Source organism: Ruditapes philippinarum, unplaced genomic scaffold (genome assembly GCF_026571515.1).
Source record: "Ruditapes philippinarum isolate M1 unplaced genomic scaffold, ASM2657151v2 ctg4056_1_1_1_1, whole genome shotgun sequence".
Taxonomy (NCBI): Eukaryota; Metazoa; Mollusca; class Bivalvia; order Venerida; family Veneridae; genus Ruditapes; species Ruditapes philippinarum.
Genome location: NW_026856693.1, coordinates 91,333 through 107,370, shown reverse-complemented (window position 1 = coordinate 107,370; position 16,038 = coordinate 91,333). Strand labels below are relative to the sequence as shown.

Sequence of the window (16,038 nt, the reverse complement as noted above, 5' to 3'; positions counted from 1 at the left end):
TACCTGACTGGGCCTCCTCGGGAATGTTACCAAATACGAGGTAATTACGCATGCTTTACGACATTTGATAAAGTAGGTCATGGTAAAAAATTTTATTTAGAGATTCTAGATCCAAAATTCGAGACATTGATACGCAAAGATTGAAATAAACACTTTCAGTTATCTCCCCCACCTTCAAAATTCTCTCATTTGTGGCAACATTCTGGTCTTGAACATAGTTCCACATTTTATTTATTTCAAGCTCAAATTTGTCGACTTTTTTTAAAGATATTCAAGTGTACTTAAACGTTTTACCATACCATCAAACCTTTCATGTATTTTCATCAAACATTTCATCAAATCTGCATTAGATGGTATTATAGGTTGTGCCTCCGCCCTAGCATCAATATTACTAGCACTCATATTGAACGACGTACTGTCTAATCTATAAGTTTTCGAATCAAACAAAGTTTCTAGGTTTGTTATCGTACTATTATCATCAGTATAAAATAATACTGAATTCGTGTCTTTAAGTATACTGCTTACACATACCTCTTCAGGTGTATTTGTATAATTTGTATATAATCAGTTTAACTTTACCACGCTTTGAGTAGAATTAAAAAACCATTTACTTGACTGTATACTACCTGTTGTTGATGATATTGATGTTGATGTTATATTATTATTCAATAGAAGATAACAAGACTTTAGTATCTTAAAATGTCCTTCAATATACAAACGTTTCGTTTCTATTCAAAAGACTTTTCACGTTTTGTGTATAATGCCATTTGTTTCGATTAGACACCATGACAATTTCATTAGCAACTTAGCGGTAATATTTGTATTTTTCATAATATTCATTTGTAGAAAAATATATTGTTTAGTTGCACTTGGTTTGTAATGGTTGTTCTGCCTGCAATAGGCATAAGTGTAGTTCCCAATACAGTTGATGTAGGAATGATTTATATGAATATGTCATTGTCATTTCATATTTTATAATATAAACAATAATTTTATGGAAAAAAACTCTTACAAAGTGCGACTCCGAAAGCTTTATTACTGGTTATCTGAAATAAGTTGTTTTTAACATTTTGTATGAATCGGATTTTTTTTCATCTCAGGATTGGAAAAAGTACAATGTAATGCCCTACATAGTCTTTGTATTCATTGTAAAACAAATCTGAAACAAAGGTGTGATCTCTCGGAAGCCATGGAAACAACATAATAAAAAAGGAAATCTTCAGACTGGGTTTGATGAGGAATAATGGAAATGTGCATAACGCCCCCCAGCACCGCCTGAAGCCATTTAATTCGTCTGCAAGGTCTTGAACTGTAAAACACGCCGACGAACGCTATTAATGATATAAATTTTAGTACTCTCAGACCTAGCTGACACACGTCGTTCCCATACAGAATATCTGATATTATAGTACAAAACAGTTACTGATCATCGTAAGATCTAACTTTATTACAATAGATAATTACATAAATGGGTAAATACAAACAAGTACCCGTATAATGTCTGAAATGTCCATTTCTGTGCTACAACAACAACTCCTACTGACTGGAAAAAAACAACAGAAAGATAAGTCGTGAAACACTATCATTGCGAAACAGTTAATTAAATGTACGTTGATACTAATAGTACGATTGATAACTTAATGAATATCTACTGACTTTCAATAATGCAATTTTTTTTTCGAAACATATTTTATTTCAAACAATGGCTCAAACATGTTACATAAAATGATAACTTACATAATAAATAATGAAAAAATATCAGATCCGAAAGCATACAATACTTAAAAGTAATTTTATTCATTACTGTAAACTAAGCGGATTCTTTCATGCTCGAAATATAAAAAAGAGAACATTTTATTGGCAATTATTCCCTGCGGTCTGGAGACCGCAGGGTATTGGTACGCGTTTAACTTTTGAGGCATGGAGGAGCACGTGACCTGTTTTCGGTACATGGAGGAGCATGTGATCTGTAAACCGTACATGATTGGTTAATTGACCTTTTCGAAAACCTGGCTAAATACCGTTTGCCGGTACGTTACAGATAATCCTCTAGGGAATAAGTCAGAATTACACCTAATTAAGAACAAAAAACTATTACGTGATATTTTTAATTTTCTATAATTATAATACCGTTTAAGGTGGAAAAACTTGAATGATGTGTTTGAAAATTATCAATGTTTCTTTAATATGTATCTCAAAATGTTACAAACAATAAATTGTTAATACTGAAAATCTACAAAATTAAAATATTCGTAGTGGCATCTGCCATATTAAATAGAGATGTTTTCTGCGAAAACTTGTGTTTGCTTTTTTTGCTTTTTTTTTTTTTTTTTTTTTTTGATCGGAATTATTCATAAAATGGTAGGCCTATTTAATCATTTTCTTAAAAATGAAATAATTGTTTTATGTTCGACCTTCTCCGGTCATTCAGGGTCACTAGTTTCCAAAGACCTTCTTCTATATTGATCGATTATTGTCAACTATATTCCTGATACAAACGTTTATTTATCCACCCACCCAAACAATGTTAAAGATAGTTAAATGAAATATCTTTATATCATCAAAAATGTTCCCTGCAGGAAACCATTTTACTTGTTTAATGCAATTGGTTGTATATACATAATGCTGTATAGTGCATTCAGTAATTCGGCTGTATTAAGGATGCTTAGTTAACAGTGAATGGTGAAATAGGCTATATATAATATTCGTCACATTAATTCAGTCTATTAAAATTCAATAGAAGTTAACCCGTTACTGCATTAAGGTGACGATGTTGTAGATCTATGTTAAATTAAATTGTTTAATTTGCTGTATTATGATTGTACTTTGACACTGAAAGGCGCAATTCGGTGTAAATGGTACATATGTTTTAAAACGTGGGTCGAATGGAAAGTTCGACTTCTACTGTCCATTTATTTTTGAAAAGTAATTTGTATTCCTAGGCGGGTTATGCAATGCAATTGTTTTGCGAACAAGACAAGAGGTGGAAATCAGACTCTAGTGTTATTTCTATACTGTTATACATTCTAAATTTTGTTAGTTTGAAATCATTGTTGAATTCATTAAGAAACAAAAAGTATATCCAATAAGCCATTGTAGAACTTGTGTTTCGTGTGTGTATGCTAGATTTCATGAATTTTAACTGGAGGCATTTGGGAAGTTCGTGGTATGGCAATAAACAGCATGGAGAAACAAATGAATTTGAACCTCATACGTCATTATAACAACCTGGAAAACTACAGCTGGTACCTTATTTCACAGACTGGTTCAGATACTTGATACGGTGAACAGTCCTCATCTCTCCATTGAAAGTCTAAATATGGATCGAAAACGGCACAGTCTGCGACAGCGTTCCCGTCAAATGCCTGGGTACCATCTGGTTCTCCCGGGGACCAGTCATAAAATGTTGCAACTTTTCCGGAATCGTAATATTGCCACACGTTCTCCGTTATTTCGTCTGTAATACCTATCCAATATTGAATTGGACCTAAAACGGATTAAAAATATTGTACATTATTGCATGAATTTGTATTAAATGGAATTGATGATACTCAATGATATAAATGTATATTATAAATTGGCATCGAAACAAGCTATTACAAAGATACCACCAGTAATACGCTACTTCAGAAAACAAAAGAGAAAACAAAACATCACCCAACAGTTCTATTATTTAAATTTGGGCAAAATGCAAAAAGGGGAGGTGACTCTTAAAGATAAAAAAAGCTGATTCTCAGAGATGCCCATTAGGATATAAAATCCTGAAATTACACCACCAAGATGCACTGACATTTATTGCTAACAGGGTTGAAGAGTTTCATATTGCATATTAAATTTTTCACTCAACCTGCTGAAGTCCATTCAAAGTTAATGGGATTTAAGTATAAAAATTCAGAAATTGAGCTTCCAAAAGTATTAAGCCTGGTCAAATTTCACGCATGCACGTGCAGGATGGAGTTAAAGGGACTCCACTGAGGGTTTTATTGACATGAAGGGACTGGAAATAATTTTCCAAGATTGATTTTCCATTTGATGTAGATCTAGACCAATAAGTTATGTGCAAAATATAATATGATTCACTCGCTTCGTTTTTCCAGAATAATGGTTCTACTTGTAAAAAATTGACCAAAAATTGAAAAGCGTTGCAACGCTTTTGAGCTATGGATAGAGCAAAAATACGATTATTAATTTATTTCTTCGTATATTTCTTAATTATCTTTTACATATCTTTCTGATTTAAGTTCCTCAGGTGATCTATGTAAGAAATTCATATTTTATATCTCTATGCTTTTTGACCTCAGTGTAGTCTATACTGGGTGCAAAAGTTAAACACTTCCGGTTCAAACAGTCTAAGGGTTAATGAACGTAAGTTAGTTGGAACAGTACCGGTTACACATACACACATACCTCTATGCATAGTTTTAAAATGGTTTTTCAAATAATTGTTCTCCCTTGAAGAATCTACATGGACTAAATGCGAGTTGTGCTTGGCGCAGAATAACTGTAAAATAATTGCACAAAATTATAAATCATTTTTCTATAGAATTCGTTTTATATTAAATTGATTGTCCGTTGAATTTCTGTTATTATTTGGTGGAATGTTGTACATTTAATAGATAAGTTTAAGTTTCACATTGGAAAACTGAAGAAAAAAGACGAAATATTAAATTAATTTGCAGATAACTTGCATTGAGTTTATCTATATGACCGCTTGTGACCTAAATTTCTATCATTAATAAATGAAAGTGTCAAAACTTACATGAGCGTCGTGGAAGCTCATTTCATGTCTACCAAATAAGTAACAAGAAGTGTCGAATTTCACAAATCCATATGGACACTCTGTAAAATAATAAAACAAAATGCAAGTCTAGTTATGACGTCATTCAAAATGGCGACGCTGCCCTGATTTTATTGTTGAATGAAATTCATATTGATGAATGATATAAGGCTAAAAAAATAAAAGGTATGATACAAAATGTACAAAAAGTGCTGAGTTGCAACGAAACAAACTTGTTTTGGGATAAAAGTAAAATAAAAGTGACGTGAACAAAATATTTACACAATACAAACGGCACTTTTACTCCACGAAAATTTCAAAAAATATGTCAAAACATGCAAAAATCTAGTCCTGTCTGTGTAAGTAACGTATTAAGAATATGGTGAAAATACTGCAAAATCATTAATCGCATAGAACATGTAAATTATTACTTTATTTTTTTTACTTTCCTTAAAATTTATTATATTTTTTTAAGTTTGATGTTCTTGAAATACCTTTAGCTCATCATCATATCTTGTGTAAATATGAGTTTTTAATAACATGCCATAAACATAATGATACCATTTCAAGTTGACTACTTAAAAGATTATATTTGATATTAAATACATATTTAATATTAAGAATAAACATAATCATTTTCCCTGATATTGATTTTTACTCGTCTCATTATTCTTTGTGGACGCGGGTCCAGAATGTTCTTTTTTGTTCCTTAAACTATTTCCTCGTTTCATCCCTATTAAAAAGAAAGATTGCCAAAAAAATTGTCGCAAAGCCATCTGATGAGCATTTGTTGACTGCTGGTATCTTTTGATCACAATTGGTACCAGTGCTTTAATTAATATTAACATGCTAATAGCATATATTATAGGATAAAATACACTTAGCCAGTTATACCAACCAGTAGTATCAATGGTAGTTACCAACTTACTAACGGCGTTTTAGTATTGGTACCATTTGGAATACTGCAAGCGTACATCTTACTTCCCGGAGCGCAATATATTACGGTAATTCTTTTGGAGCTATACTAAAGCATTTACCTTTTATAGGACTTGACGTTGTGATCTTGTCTATTTTTGTTGTATATGTAAGTGGGGTGACAGACTCTGTCATTCTAGTACTTTGAGTGTCTTTTGTTGAAACACTCTGGCTTACTGCTGCAGGAGATGTTGTGCGTGGATGTGGGGTGTTAGACATTGTTGTGTGTTGGATGACTTTTGTTGTAGTGCTCTGTCGAGTTGTCGTACGTGGCCATGACGTTGTCGACACTGCTGGAGCACTGGGCTGACGTGACGACTGAACATATGGAGTTGTGACGGTATTACCGCTGGAAACACTGTTAACATTGCTGCTGCTACTGCTAGCGGTTGTTGATACGGTTACAGATGGAGTCGTGGTACTTTAGGTGGAGTCGCATCTGTTGATATTGCTTTTGATGGTTTTGTTGGAAAAATAATATTCAAGGATGTCAGAGCTGATGAACTCTGGGTAAGTGCTGTCATGTTTTGAAGAGAATTTGTTGGGGCTTGGTTTGCAGGAATCATCTTTGTAGTCGCAAACGGATTGGACGTCATTGTGTAGCTTAGATTCGATGACATGACGCATCCGTTATTGCAAAGGTCTTGGTCACAACATTGTATCAAACACACATCACCTGTATTGGATTAACATGATTTTAAAAAGTCATCAATGTGTTAAGAATCGACTTAGTCATCGGCGATCAATCAATCACCAAACAACTATTTAACGAAAAAAGACTTTACTTAAAGTGTTAGTTTGTCAATGGCTTGCAAAGAGACTTATGAATGGAGACGATTGGGGCTGGTCTCTAAATCAGGCGGGCTTTGGTTTGAGCTATATTCTTGTCGCGACCATATATTTTTATGCATCTATATCCCTGGAAGTGGTTAGTTTAAGGAAGCGGACTAAAACGAGAATAATGAGTTGCAAGAACTTGCTTCACAACCGAGCATAAATGTGTCCTATCAACCAAACAAAGAACGACTGACACATTAACGCAACTGGTCTATAATATTATGTGATTGATATAAGTTGTAACAACTTATTTCACAACCAAGTTTAAATGGATACCGAATGTTTAAATAAACAAGAATTGGCTGACATATTAAAGAAACTGGTCTAACTGGAGAGCCAGGAGACGAACCTGCTACGATTTGTTTCATCATAGCACGTTTCTTACCAACCAATGCGCTCAAAATTGCCTTGTATCGATCAAGCTCCAAATCACAATCCTGAAGTAAACACACGGATTCAATGAACAAAAGGAGAACAAAAATAGCTTATGTTTTGTAGAAATCGTGTAAAAGTCGCATTACACTTAGTAAAAATAAAGTTCCGAAGAACTACGTTGTATCGCGGTGTAACTGGAAGTACTTGCTATCAGTCCGAACGATTCGTGAAATCTATATAGCTTCGGTGATGAAGGTAAAAATCCTTACACTTGTGACGTTATAATTTGCGTCCACTCAACAGAATGCTCGTTGATTGTGTTGATTGGCTGTGTAATAGTTTCATTATTTTGACAGGAGGTTGAGCTCTATTGAGTAAATGCTTCAGCAAATCACATTGAACAATTGATGTTTACGTATTTGAACAATGAGAAATTACGTACCACACTGGAAATACACTTACAGTTTTGTCTTCGCATTTCGACTCGTAATGTATTTCCTGAGTTTGGTTGTTCACTGTTCGTCGTAGCATGCACACCTAACAGAATATTTAACATACGTTCAGAAAGTGAGATGTTCTGGTGTTTGATCGCCCTCTAAGTATATATGAGCCGCGCCATGACAAAACCAACATAGTGGGTGTGCTTCCGCGCAGTCTGATCAGGATCCATGCTGTTCGCTATCAGTTTCTCGACTTGTAAAAGGGTTTGTAAGCGAACAGCATGGATCCTGATCAGACTGCGCGGATGTGCAGGCTGGTCTGGATCCATGCTGGTCGCAAACCCACTATGTTGGCTTTGTCATGACGCTGCTCATATTAGTGTTCATCCGTGCTGTTCTACAGAAATAAGAAACTTCGACGGGAGCGATAGCGACAGAAGAATGTTTCTAATTTCTGTAGAACAGCTGCGGATGAATACTAACATACTTAGTGTCAAGCTTTATTTGGCCTTTATTACGACACTATGAGGTTCTATGAAATACTATGAAAAATAGAAGTCGACTATGAACGGAATTCGATATAGTATCGACTTTTGTTCTTCTATTTTTAAGAAATACATCGTTTTCATTGGATGACAAATAAAGCTGGACACTATTAAAACTACTGACAAGGCTTTATATAAACCCAAGTACGAACAAGTGGTAACTACAGGAAGTGAGTTGAATCTGTAACCAAAGCATTATTCTCAAAACAATAAAAGTACACTTTTGATGTGTGCCACCCTTTGATAGAATTTGATCGAGGTTGTCAGATATCACCCACCCACCCAAAAAAAGAAGATAAAGATAGTCGAGCAATTTAAAACAGGGCACTTTTTCTGTTTCTAATTTTTTATATTGATTCATAGTATAACCCCCGCAGAGTGATCCTCTTCAGAGCAATTACCTCTTTACAACAACAATTATATATCTTCCAAAATTAAACATTCACAATTAATTTAACCTTTATAGAGCAACACTTCCAAAAAACAACCAAAAACTCGTCATAGGGTGTTGCTCTACCGAGCTCATACTAAAATGATTAAATTTGAATGACTAATTGATTTGTATACATGTTAAGGTACCCAAGTAAAGTGGGGACATTTTATTCATAAGATTGAAACATACCTGGTTTTGTCCGCACGAGGAGGTAGCCTGGCAGCTGTTGGCTGTGTTCTTTGACTGGCAGCTATAACATTCCAGTGATGTCACATCTAAACTCCAAAAATATTACTTAATCATATGATAAGGTATATTGTATAGGTCTTTACGAGATTCTTAAAGTAGCGGAAGTTATATTTCGCGCATGTGCGTTCTGCGTACAAAATATGTCATTACATCGTAATTATATTGTATTAAGATGTATATGTTATTTTGAGGGTTGTATTGTACAATGCAATAGAATATTTTTGAGTGTCATGTGCCCTGTAAAGGCGTATTAATAACGTTACCAAGAAATAAAAAGACAGGCGTTTAAACAGTAAGTTGTTAGAATGATAAAACTTATCCCAACAGAATGTCAAAATTAATTTCTGAGAAATATTTAACTTGTAGGTTATTTATCAGAAAATATGTAGTTTGATTTTGGTGGGATAAAAATTGATCAAAAATGGGGGAAATGCACGCATACTCTTTAATGAAACTATCTAAAACACTATACCTTTAATGCAACCGATAAAACAAATAGTAAATGCTAAACAAACAAAAACACTTTCAATATTTCCACTCATTATTGATAAATATGAGTTAGATATGTATAAATATGCCAACAAATTTAACTTTTTTTTCAATTTATACTGTGAAACAAAAGTTTGTCTCGTATGTTGAAAATAATCCCTTTTGTTAGAAATATGTATGAAATGTACAAATATATGACGGTAATCCCAAAGGACAGTTGACAATTGCACGGATTTAAATGAGTAAACAAATCTCAAAATATTAATCCCTCACCCTAACTATGAAATGAGGTTATTACACAATGTATATTATGTGGTTCTTTGCGTACCTCTGAGCATCCCGTTACTAACAGAGAAAGGGCTATTTAAAGCTTTATGCATTTTTTAGGAATTCACTTTATTTTTTGATAGAATGTTCTTTATTGCCGTTTTGTGCTTTCTGAGGGAATTCTTATTCTCTCTATTTTAGACAATTTAAATTTAAAAGAATTGGCGTATTTCTTTATAGCATAAAGATAATATGTGACAAAATATTGACCAGTTAACTATCTTTGTAGGGAAGTATATAGGTCGTCTTCTTATCTTGTGTATCATTTATATATCCTCAAACATTTGTATAACTATAACAATCTTATCTTGAAGCACTGGATAAACTAAAACTTGCTATCTCAATTTTTAAATGGTTCATTTTCACATAACCTATTATTGTGATTTTCAATAGTAATACGAAAGTATATTCGGGGTCCCATATGGCGGTTGAATACTTGGCCGAAACATGTATGCCTAATGCCACACATATATATTAGATTTGGTAATTGGGCTTAAATCCTTGTGATTTATTGCAATTACAATTTCCATACATATGAGCCGTGTCATGACAAAACCAACATAATGGGTTTGCGACCAGCATGGATCCAGACCAGCCTGCGCATCCGCGCAGTCTGATCAGGATCCATGCTGTTCGCTTACAAACCCTATAACAAGTAGAGAAACTGATGGCGAACAGCATGGATCCTGATCAGACTGCGCGGATGCGCAGGCTGGTCTGGATCCATGCTGGTCGCAAACCCATTATGTTGGTTTTGTCGTGACGCGGCTCAATTATGTGCTTTGTGATACAAACGTTCGTTTCATTTTGTTTATTTTTAAACTGTGGGAAACAAGTTTAAAATTTGATTAAAATTGTACCATAACAAATTAACCATATTATAGGTTGCATAGAATGCGCTATTAGTCTTACCTTTCCTTGGCCAACTTGAAACTAAAAGTAAGCTGTAGTGAATTAAGTCAAAAAGTTCTGCTAGTGTTAATCAAAGGATTTGAATTGTTGGTTTTCATTTTAATGCAAGCCTACTGTTAGCGGACCGATATTTTGCCAATTCCTCTTTACTCTTTCTATATGTTTGGTTAATATAGGCAAATAATAATTCAAACTATAGTTTAAGTAATCAATACCTAGTATTTTACATTTAAAAGGTGAGATTATGTTACATTCTGAATAGTGACCATTTGAATTATAAAATATCAAAGATGAAAACAGCACCATAATGCTGCTGTTATCGTTCTTTCATGGCGTATGGTTAATTTCTAAGCATTTCTGTCTTAGAAATTATTTAATGTTCTCAAATGGGGGCGTTCGTGGTTGAATGGTTAAGGTTGTTGACTTCAAACCACTTGCCCTTCACACTGTGGGTTTGAATCTCGACAGGGACATATTGGACTCTTTCATGTGAGGAAGCTATCCAGCTAGCTTATGGAACATCGGCGGTTCTACTCAGGTGTCAGTTCATGACTGAAATAATACACAAAAGGGCATCTGAGGTCTTCCTCCACCACGTCGCCATATGACCTATACTGTGTCGGTGTGACGTAAAACCAAATCAAACAAACAAATAAATATTCTTAAATACAAATGTGATATCAGAGTAAAGTTTATTTATATTGAAATAAAGCTTGTTAATTTCTATAATTATGCATCCGTCATGGTTGTGAAGAAAACCTATCACTATTGCACATGGCAAATTTATGACACATTAATATGTAATGCCGTCCCCAACATAAGTTTGTGTGATGGGGGGGGGGATAACTCCCTGTTTTAATCCCCCAATGTGGATCAAAACGAAAGTTTTGCTCTGGTCCCAACATACCCGAAAATAATCTACGGGCGAAATAGCGAGCGTTTTGCTATCTGACGGTGACAAGAGACTTTACTGTGGGTTTAAAATTCGAATGGTAAAGTCACTGCCATTCCACGACGAAAGGTCAACTTGCCAGTGTTACAATTTACTGCATTCATAGTGACTAAACACTTGTATTTCATTGCAATCAGCACTGTCGGTGGAGGCAATATACAACTTCTCCTCCTTATTACACATGAATATTACTTGCGGAGACTCTACTCCATCAGATTTTGACAAAACTATTCTGTGCTTGGATAGATCCGCAGAAAATTCATAAATATTATCGTTGCCATAGTTACAAACCAAAACACATCCTCTCTCGTCCACATGTAGTCCATATGGTCCATTTAATATGGATGCATCTGAAAAAGTATTTATCAACTCTCCAGAGGCGCTTAATTGTATGATACAGTCCTTCCCAAAGTCTGTTACATAGATGTATTTTTCATCCGGACTTATGTCTAAATACCGGGGTCGTTTAATCGCCAGTCGTTTGATGTGATCACTGCTAAACGTCTGCAACACATCTCCTTGGTGATTCAAAATGGCCACTTTAGGAACAGGCTTAATGAAAGACACAAAGTATTTTGTGCGGCTACTTGTAATACCATAGCACTCTCCATCTACTGTGATACTGTCCCCTAACCGTAGAAGATGGGATTTTGTGATTATCTGAATGGTGTTGGTTAGGGTCACTGCAACAGTGTTTGTACACGGTACAGTCAAATCATACGGATGGTATTCAAGCTTCATTTCGTGTGTTATTTTATTCTTAATCATGTCTAGAACTTTAACAGACCTGTTATTGTAATCAGCGAGGACCAGCTCGTTGTCAGAAATCATATCAATACCTGATATATCACAATCTTCCTTGTCTGAAAAAAGTTTGACAATTAATTTACCATCAGCATTTATTTGCAAATTTGGTCCACCATTGTCTTCAAACACAACTGAATTAGTTTCTGAATTAGTATCTACATCATATTTCGAATTTTCTTTCTCTGTGCTATCTCGCATGACTGTACCAAAGTCTGAATTCACCTCATTAGTCTTCAAAACCTGATTTACAGAACATAATTCTTTCTGTGCTACTGGTTTGTTTGTGCCACGTCTAGTTTGCTTTTCATTAACCACAACAGTAAGTTTTTCTGTCGGATCTGTAACAGAAACTAGCCCTTGACATTCTTGACCAATTTCTAGCTTTCCTAAATTGTTACTTGTTCTAAATATATCTGAAAGGCGTACGTTTGGTTTAAATGAAAAGCACTGCGCGGGTGCTGGTTTATACCTTTCAGAGTCATGTCTGAATTTCAAAAGATCCATCTTTCTTCTAGTAATCTTGATAAATAATCTCGTAGCTTTTGTTTCTAAGTCCTTGAATTCCTTTAAACATTTCTCTACATTCTTTTGTACGTTTTTACTTTCAGATATCTTTTCATCCATTGCTATTTTATATTCAACATTTGCATCTTTTGCTTGGTTTTCTATTTCTTTTTCCATCTGATCTAAATGAGCATTAATATCATTCTTGAATGTCCTCACATCTAGCATGGTGCTTGATAAAGATTTATCAGATTTTAGCTTATTATCTAAAGCCGCCTTTTCATTTTCTTCAGCTTGATGTTTAACTTCTGTCAGCTCTTTAATCAGATGTTTATACTCTACAGAATCAATTGTCCCAACAGCAATACTGTCAACGCTCTCCACAGCGCATGCGCTGTGGTTTTTGGACGTACATTCGGAACATCCGACCTCGTCATGTGATGTGCAGTAGTGTACAATAATGTTATGTGGATGTTGTAAACATCTTTCAGCGCTACCAACATCAACAAGCTTTGGTGAATGAATCATTTTCACTTTTGTCTTCCTTTACCTATATGAACAATAAAAAAGACAAAACATGAACTATAAAAAATTGGTTAATCTTGTATTATTGAAGTTTTTCGCGATGATAAGATAATATCAATCTTATTAAGTAATAGAAAGAGCAACGAATCACGAGGCTATCTGATTTGTGCGAGGGGGCGTAGCCCCCGTGTATTAATCAGATTTCCGAGTGTTTTGATGTTCTTTCTCTTTTGTAAACATAAAAACACGTTCCCTGTTGTCACAATATGAAACCCCAGAAAAAAAGTAACCAATGAACGAGCATCTGAATATGATACTTTTATGCTTTCCCATTCTTTGCCGTCACAATAAATAAAGTCCAGCAAAAATGAGCCAATCAATGGGCATGCTCTGGAGTGCGGGTAACTAATATCTGCACTCCAGTTAACGCACTGTGCATGTACAACAAATGTATATGTATACACGATTTAACTTCAACAGAAAGGTCTCCAATGATACAACATTTAAAATTGTCTTATGCCCTAATGTTATATTGAAACATGCTCAAATTATAAAGCAAATGTCGTTTCTTTAATCCTCTCATATGCAGGAAAAATGAAGATGATGATGATGGTGGTGGTAGTGAAGATAATGGTGATGATGACAATGATGATGATTATATTTATAAATATTATAATGATAATGATAAGGATGGCGATAATGACGGTGATAATTATAATGGTGATCATGATGATGATAATGGTGGCGATGATGATGATAATTGTGATGATGATGATGATGATGACGACGACGACGTTGACGGCGGCGGCGGCGGCGATGATGATGATGATGATGATGATGATTAAAGTTTGTCAATGTTATTATGTGTTATCCTTTGCACTTTAGAGCTGAATGGAAAAAAAATAATTAATAAATTTTAAAACTTTGAAACATTATATCCATACTTTCTATCACTTAGAAAATGTTATCTATCACTGTCGTTTGTAAACAGACCAGTGTAATAATAAACTAGCGTCCTAAATCCCATAACAATGAACACTCTAAATAAATATTGTCATTCAATGAATATAGTAGTATCGTCAAACCTGAGTCTCAAATACAAGTGCTGTATACAATGTATTACATAATAATACACTATAATATAATTTCTGTTCTCCAGACGTAATAAAATTCACATAAATTATAAAATACTATTAAACAGTATGCTTGGGTTGACACAAATAACCGTTGCGAAACTCGCTAAATATTATTGAAATTTAAATATCAATTTACTCCTTTCTCGATAATTACAATGTTATCGTGTTTTTCGTTACATTTTAAATAACACTTAGACATTCTTAAGTTCTGTACTTACAAAATCATAAGGATGTTTAAATAAGTGAACAAACGTGTGTAATCGCTCTTCAATGAACTTAAATTAAAACAAAAATAGTTGTTTCGCCTCAACTATACAATATTTATATATACCTCCTTTTGCACGATAAATGGACCACACAACAGTGATCAAAGAGTTACCTATATGTCAATATTTGTTTAATAAGATTAAATCTATGAATATAGAGCCTCTTTTTTTTATCTCATATATCAACAAATAAGCAAAAAATAAACCTAAAAAGTCGGACATGCGACATCGCGCGTAGGTAGATGTTTACTCAAGATTTTAAAATAACTTGCTTTTTATCAGTACATTGTATATCAAATGTTCTACTTACCAAATAGTGTAAGTGTATAATATTTATAGAGTCATAGAGGTTCATTATAAAATCTCTATATACATGTATTTACTTAAGAGGCATTTCCGCATAAACAGACTGCCAAATTAAGTCTTAATCAATCTTGACTTAGTTGACTTTAAAACAGTCAATTCAAGTTTAAGGGATTTTAATATTAAAATACAAAAGGGAGCTACTAACGGCATATATAGGGCTATAAAAACTTCACACGCTCTATACTACTCACTTTCAGTTCCAGTAAGGTTTAAATGTGCATGCCTCCAGATGAGCCCACCTATTTCAAGAAAATCAAACGTAGAAAGATTTTTTAATAAACGAAAAAGATTCAATACTCAGGTAATAATTTAAATGTTATTTGCGATCAACGACTGATTTTCAACGAGGTAAAGGCAATTCTTAATTTTTTTGATGTCTTTTTGGTGTACTATACGTGGAGCCGTTTGCACTGTGTAAATGAGCCGCGTCATGACAAAACCAACATAATGGGTTTGCGACCAGCATGGATCCAGACCAGCCTGCGCATCCGCGCAGTCTGATCAGGATCCATGCTGTTCGCTATCAGTTTCTCTACTTGTAATAGGGTTTGTAAGCGAACAGCATGGATCCTGATCAGACTGCGCGGATGCGCAGGCTGGTCTGGATCCATGCTGGTTTCAAACCCATTATGTTGGTTTTGTCATGACGCGGCTCAAATAACGTTCTTTGTTCACTTCACGATACTTAACTTTAAATATATATTCAAAATTTTCATGAAAATTAGCATTAATTTGGAGGCATGCTGCTTTAATAATCATACCTATATGAAGGTACACGTATATCCATTATGATAAAAGTAAGAATTTAAAGATTAATTTTCAATCATAAACGAATGAAGACAGGGGAAAGTCAATTAAAATGTTTTTACATAATGTCACAAGTGTAATGGTATGTGCTAAAATCTAACCAAACTATAATTTTGTTGCAACACATTAATTTATGTAAAATTCACGTACCTTTGTGTAGGAGAGCAGATCTATAATAGTTTATTTTTCTATCTTTATCCTTTCAACCACTTAAAATGTTTACCTGATACCTTTTAAAACTTCCTTGTCATCAAAAATATTTTTTTATGTTTAAAATCGAGAAGCTAGTATACTACATGTATTTGAACATGCGCAT

The 16,038-nt window shown here is 34.1% G+C and overlaps 2 protein-coding genes across 7 annotated transcripts; both read right to left on the bottom strand.

The window, feature by feature from the left end:
• Positions 1 to 1,426: 1,426 nt before the first annotated feature.
• LOC132747385 (C-type lectin domain family 10 member A-like) lies at positions 1,427 to 9,292 on the bottom strand. Of its 2 annotated transcripts, XM_060736757.1 has the most exons (9): positions 9,104 to 9,285; positions 8,572 to 8,657; positions 7,427 to 7,501; positions 6,939 to 7,026; positions 5,815 to 6,428; positions 4,760 to 4,839; positions 4,408 to 4,501; positions 3,250 to 3,487; positions 1,427 to 1,543 (listed from the first exon to the last, which is right to left on the bottom strand). In XM_060736757.1, exons 5-9 carry the CDS (start codon positions 5,969 to 5,971, stop codon positions 1,537 to 1,539), a joined length of 576 nt encoding a protein of 191 aa, XP_060592740.1. In that variant the 5' UTR covers positions 5,972 to 6,428; positions 6,939 to 7,026; positions 7,427 to 7,501; positions 8,572 to 8,657; positions 9,104 to 9,285; the 3' UTR covers positions 1,427 to 1,536. The 2 variants fall into 2 exon arrangements, with proteins under 2 accessions (XP_060592740.1, XP_060592739.1); XM_060736756.1 differs by lacking the exons at positions 1,427 to 1,543; positions 3,250 to 3,487; positions 4,408 to 4,501; positions 4,760 to 4,839 and having other exon boundaries at positions 5,980 to 6,428; positions 9,104 to 9,292.
• A 1,742-nt stretch (positions 9,293 to 11,034) lies between these two features.
• Positions 11,035 to 16,038, bottom strand: LOC132747384 (uncharacterized). 5 transcript variants are annotated; one of them, XM_060736751.1, is made up of 2 exons: positions 15,873 to 16,038; positions 11,035 to 13,172 (listed from the first exon to the last, which is right to left on the bottom strand). In XM_060736751.1, the coding sequence occupies exon 2, from the start codon at positions 13,148 to 13,150 to the stop codon at positions 11,396 to 11,398; it is 1,755 nt and encodes a 584-aa protein (XP_060592734.1). In that variant the 5' UTR covers positions 13,151 to 13,172; positions 15,873 to 16,038; the 3' UTR covers positions 11,035 to 11,395. The 5 variants fall into 5 exon arrangements, with proteins under 5 accessions (XP_060592734.1, XP_060592737.1, XP_060592736.1 ...); XM_060736754.1 differs by lacking the exon at positions 15,873 to 16,038 and adding an exon at positions 15,107 to 15,130; XM_060736753.1 differs by lacking the exon at positions 15,873 to 16,038 and adding an exon at positions 14,502 to 14,965.

What these genes read in the sequence shown, in the direction of transcription:
- LOC132747385 (XM_060736756.1), bottom strand. Translation starts at nt 9,173, where the DNA reads ATGAGTGGAAATATTGAAAGTGTTTTTGTTTGTTTAGCATTTACTATT. An exon ending in TTTTATCGGTTGCATTAAAG is followed by an intron (nt 8,658 to 9,103) that starts GTATAGTGTTTT and finishes TTTGGAGTTTAG; the next exon opens with ATGTGACATCACTGGAATGT. An exon ending in CGAAATGCGAAGACAAAACT is followed by an intron (nt 7,027 to 7,426) that starts GTAAGTGTATTT and finishes TGTTTACTTCAG; the next exon opens with GATTGTGATTTGGAGCTTGA.
- LOC132747384 (XM_060736751.1), bottom strand. Translation starts at nt 13,150, where the DNA reads ATGATTCATTCACCAAAGCTTGTTGATGTTGGTAGCGCTGAAAGATGT.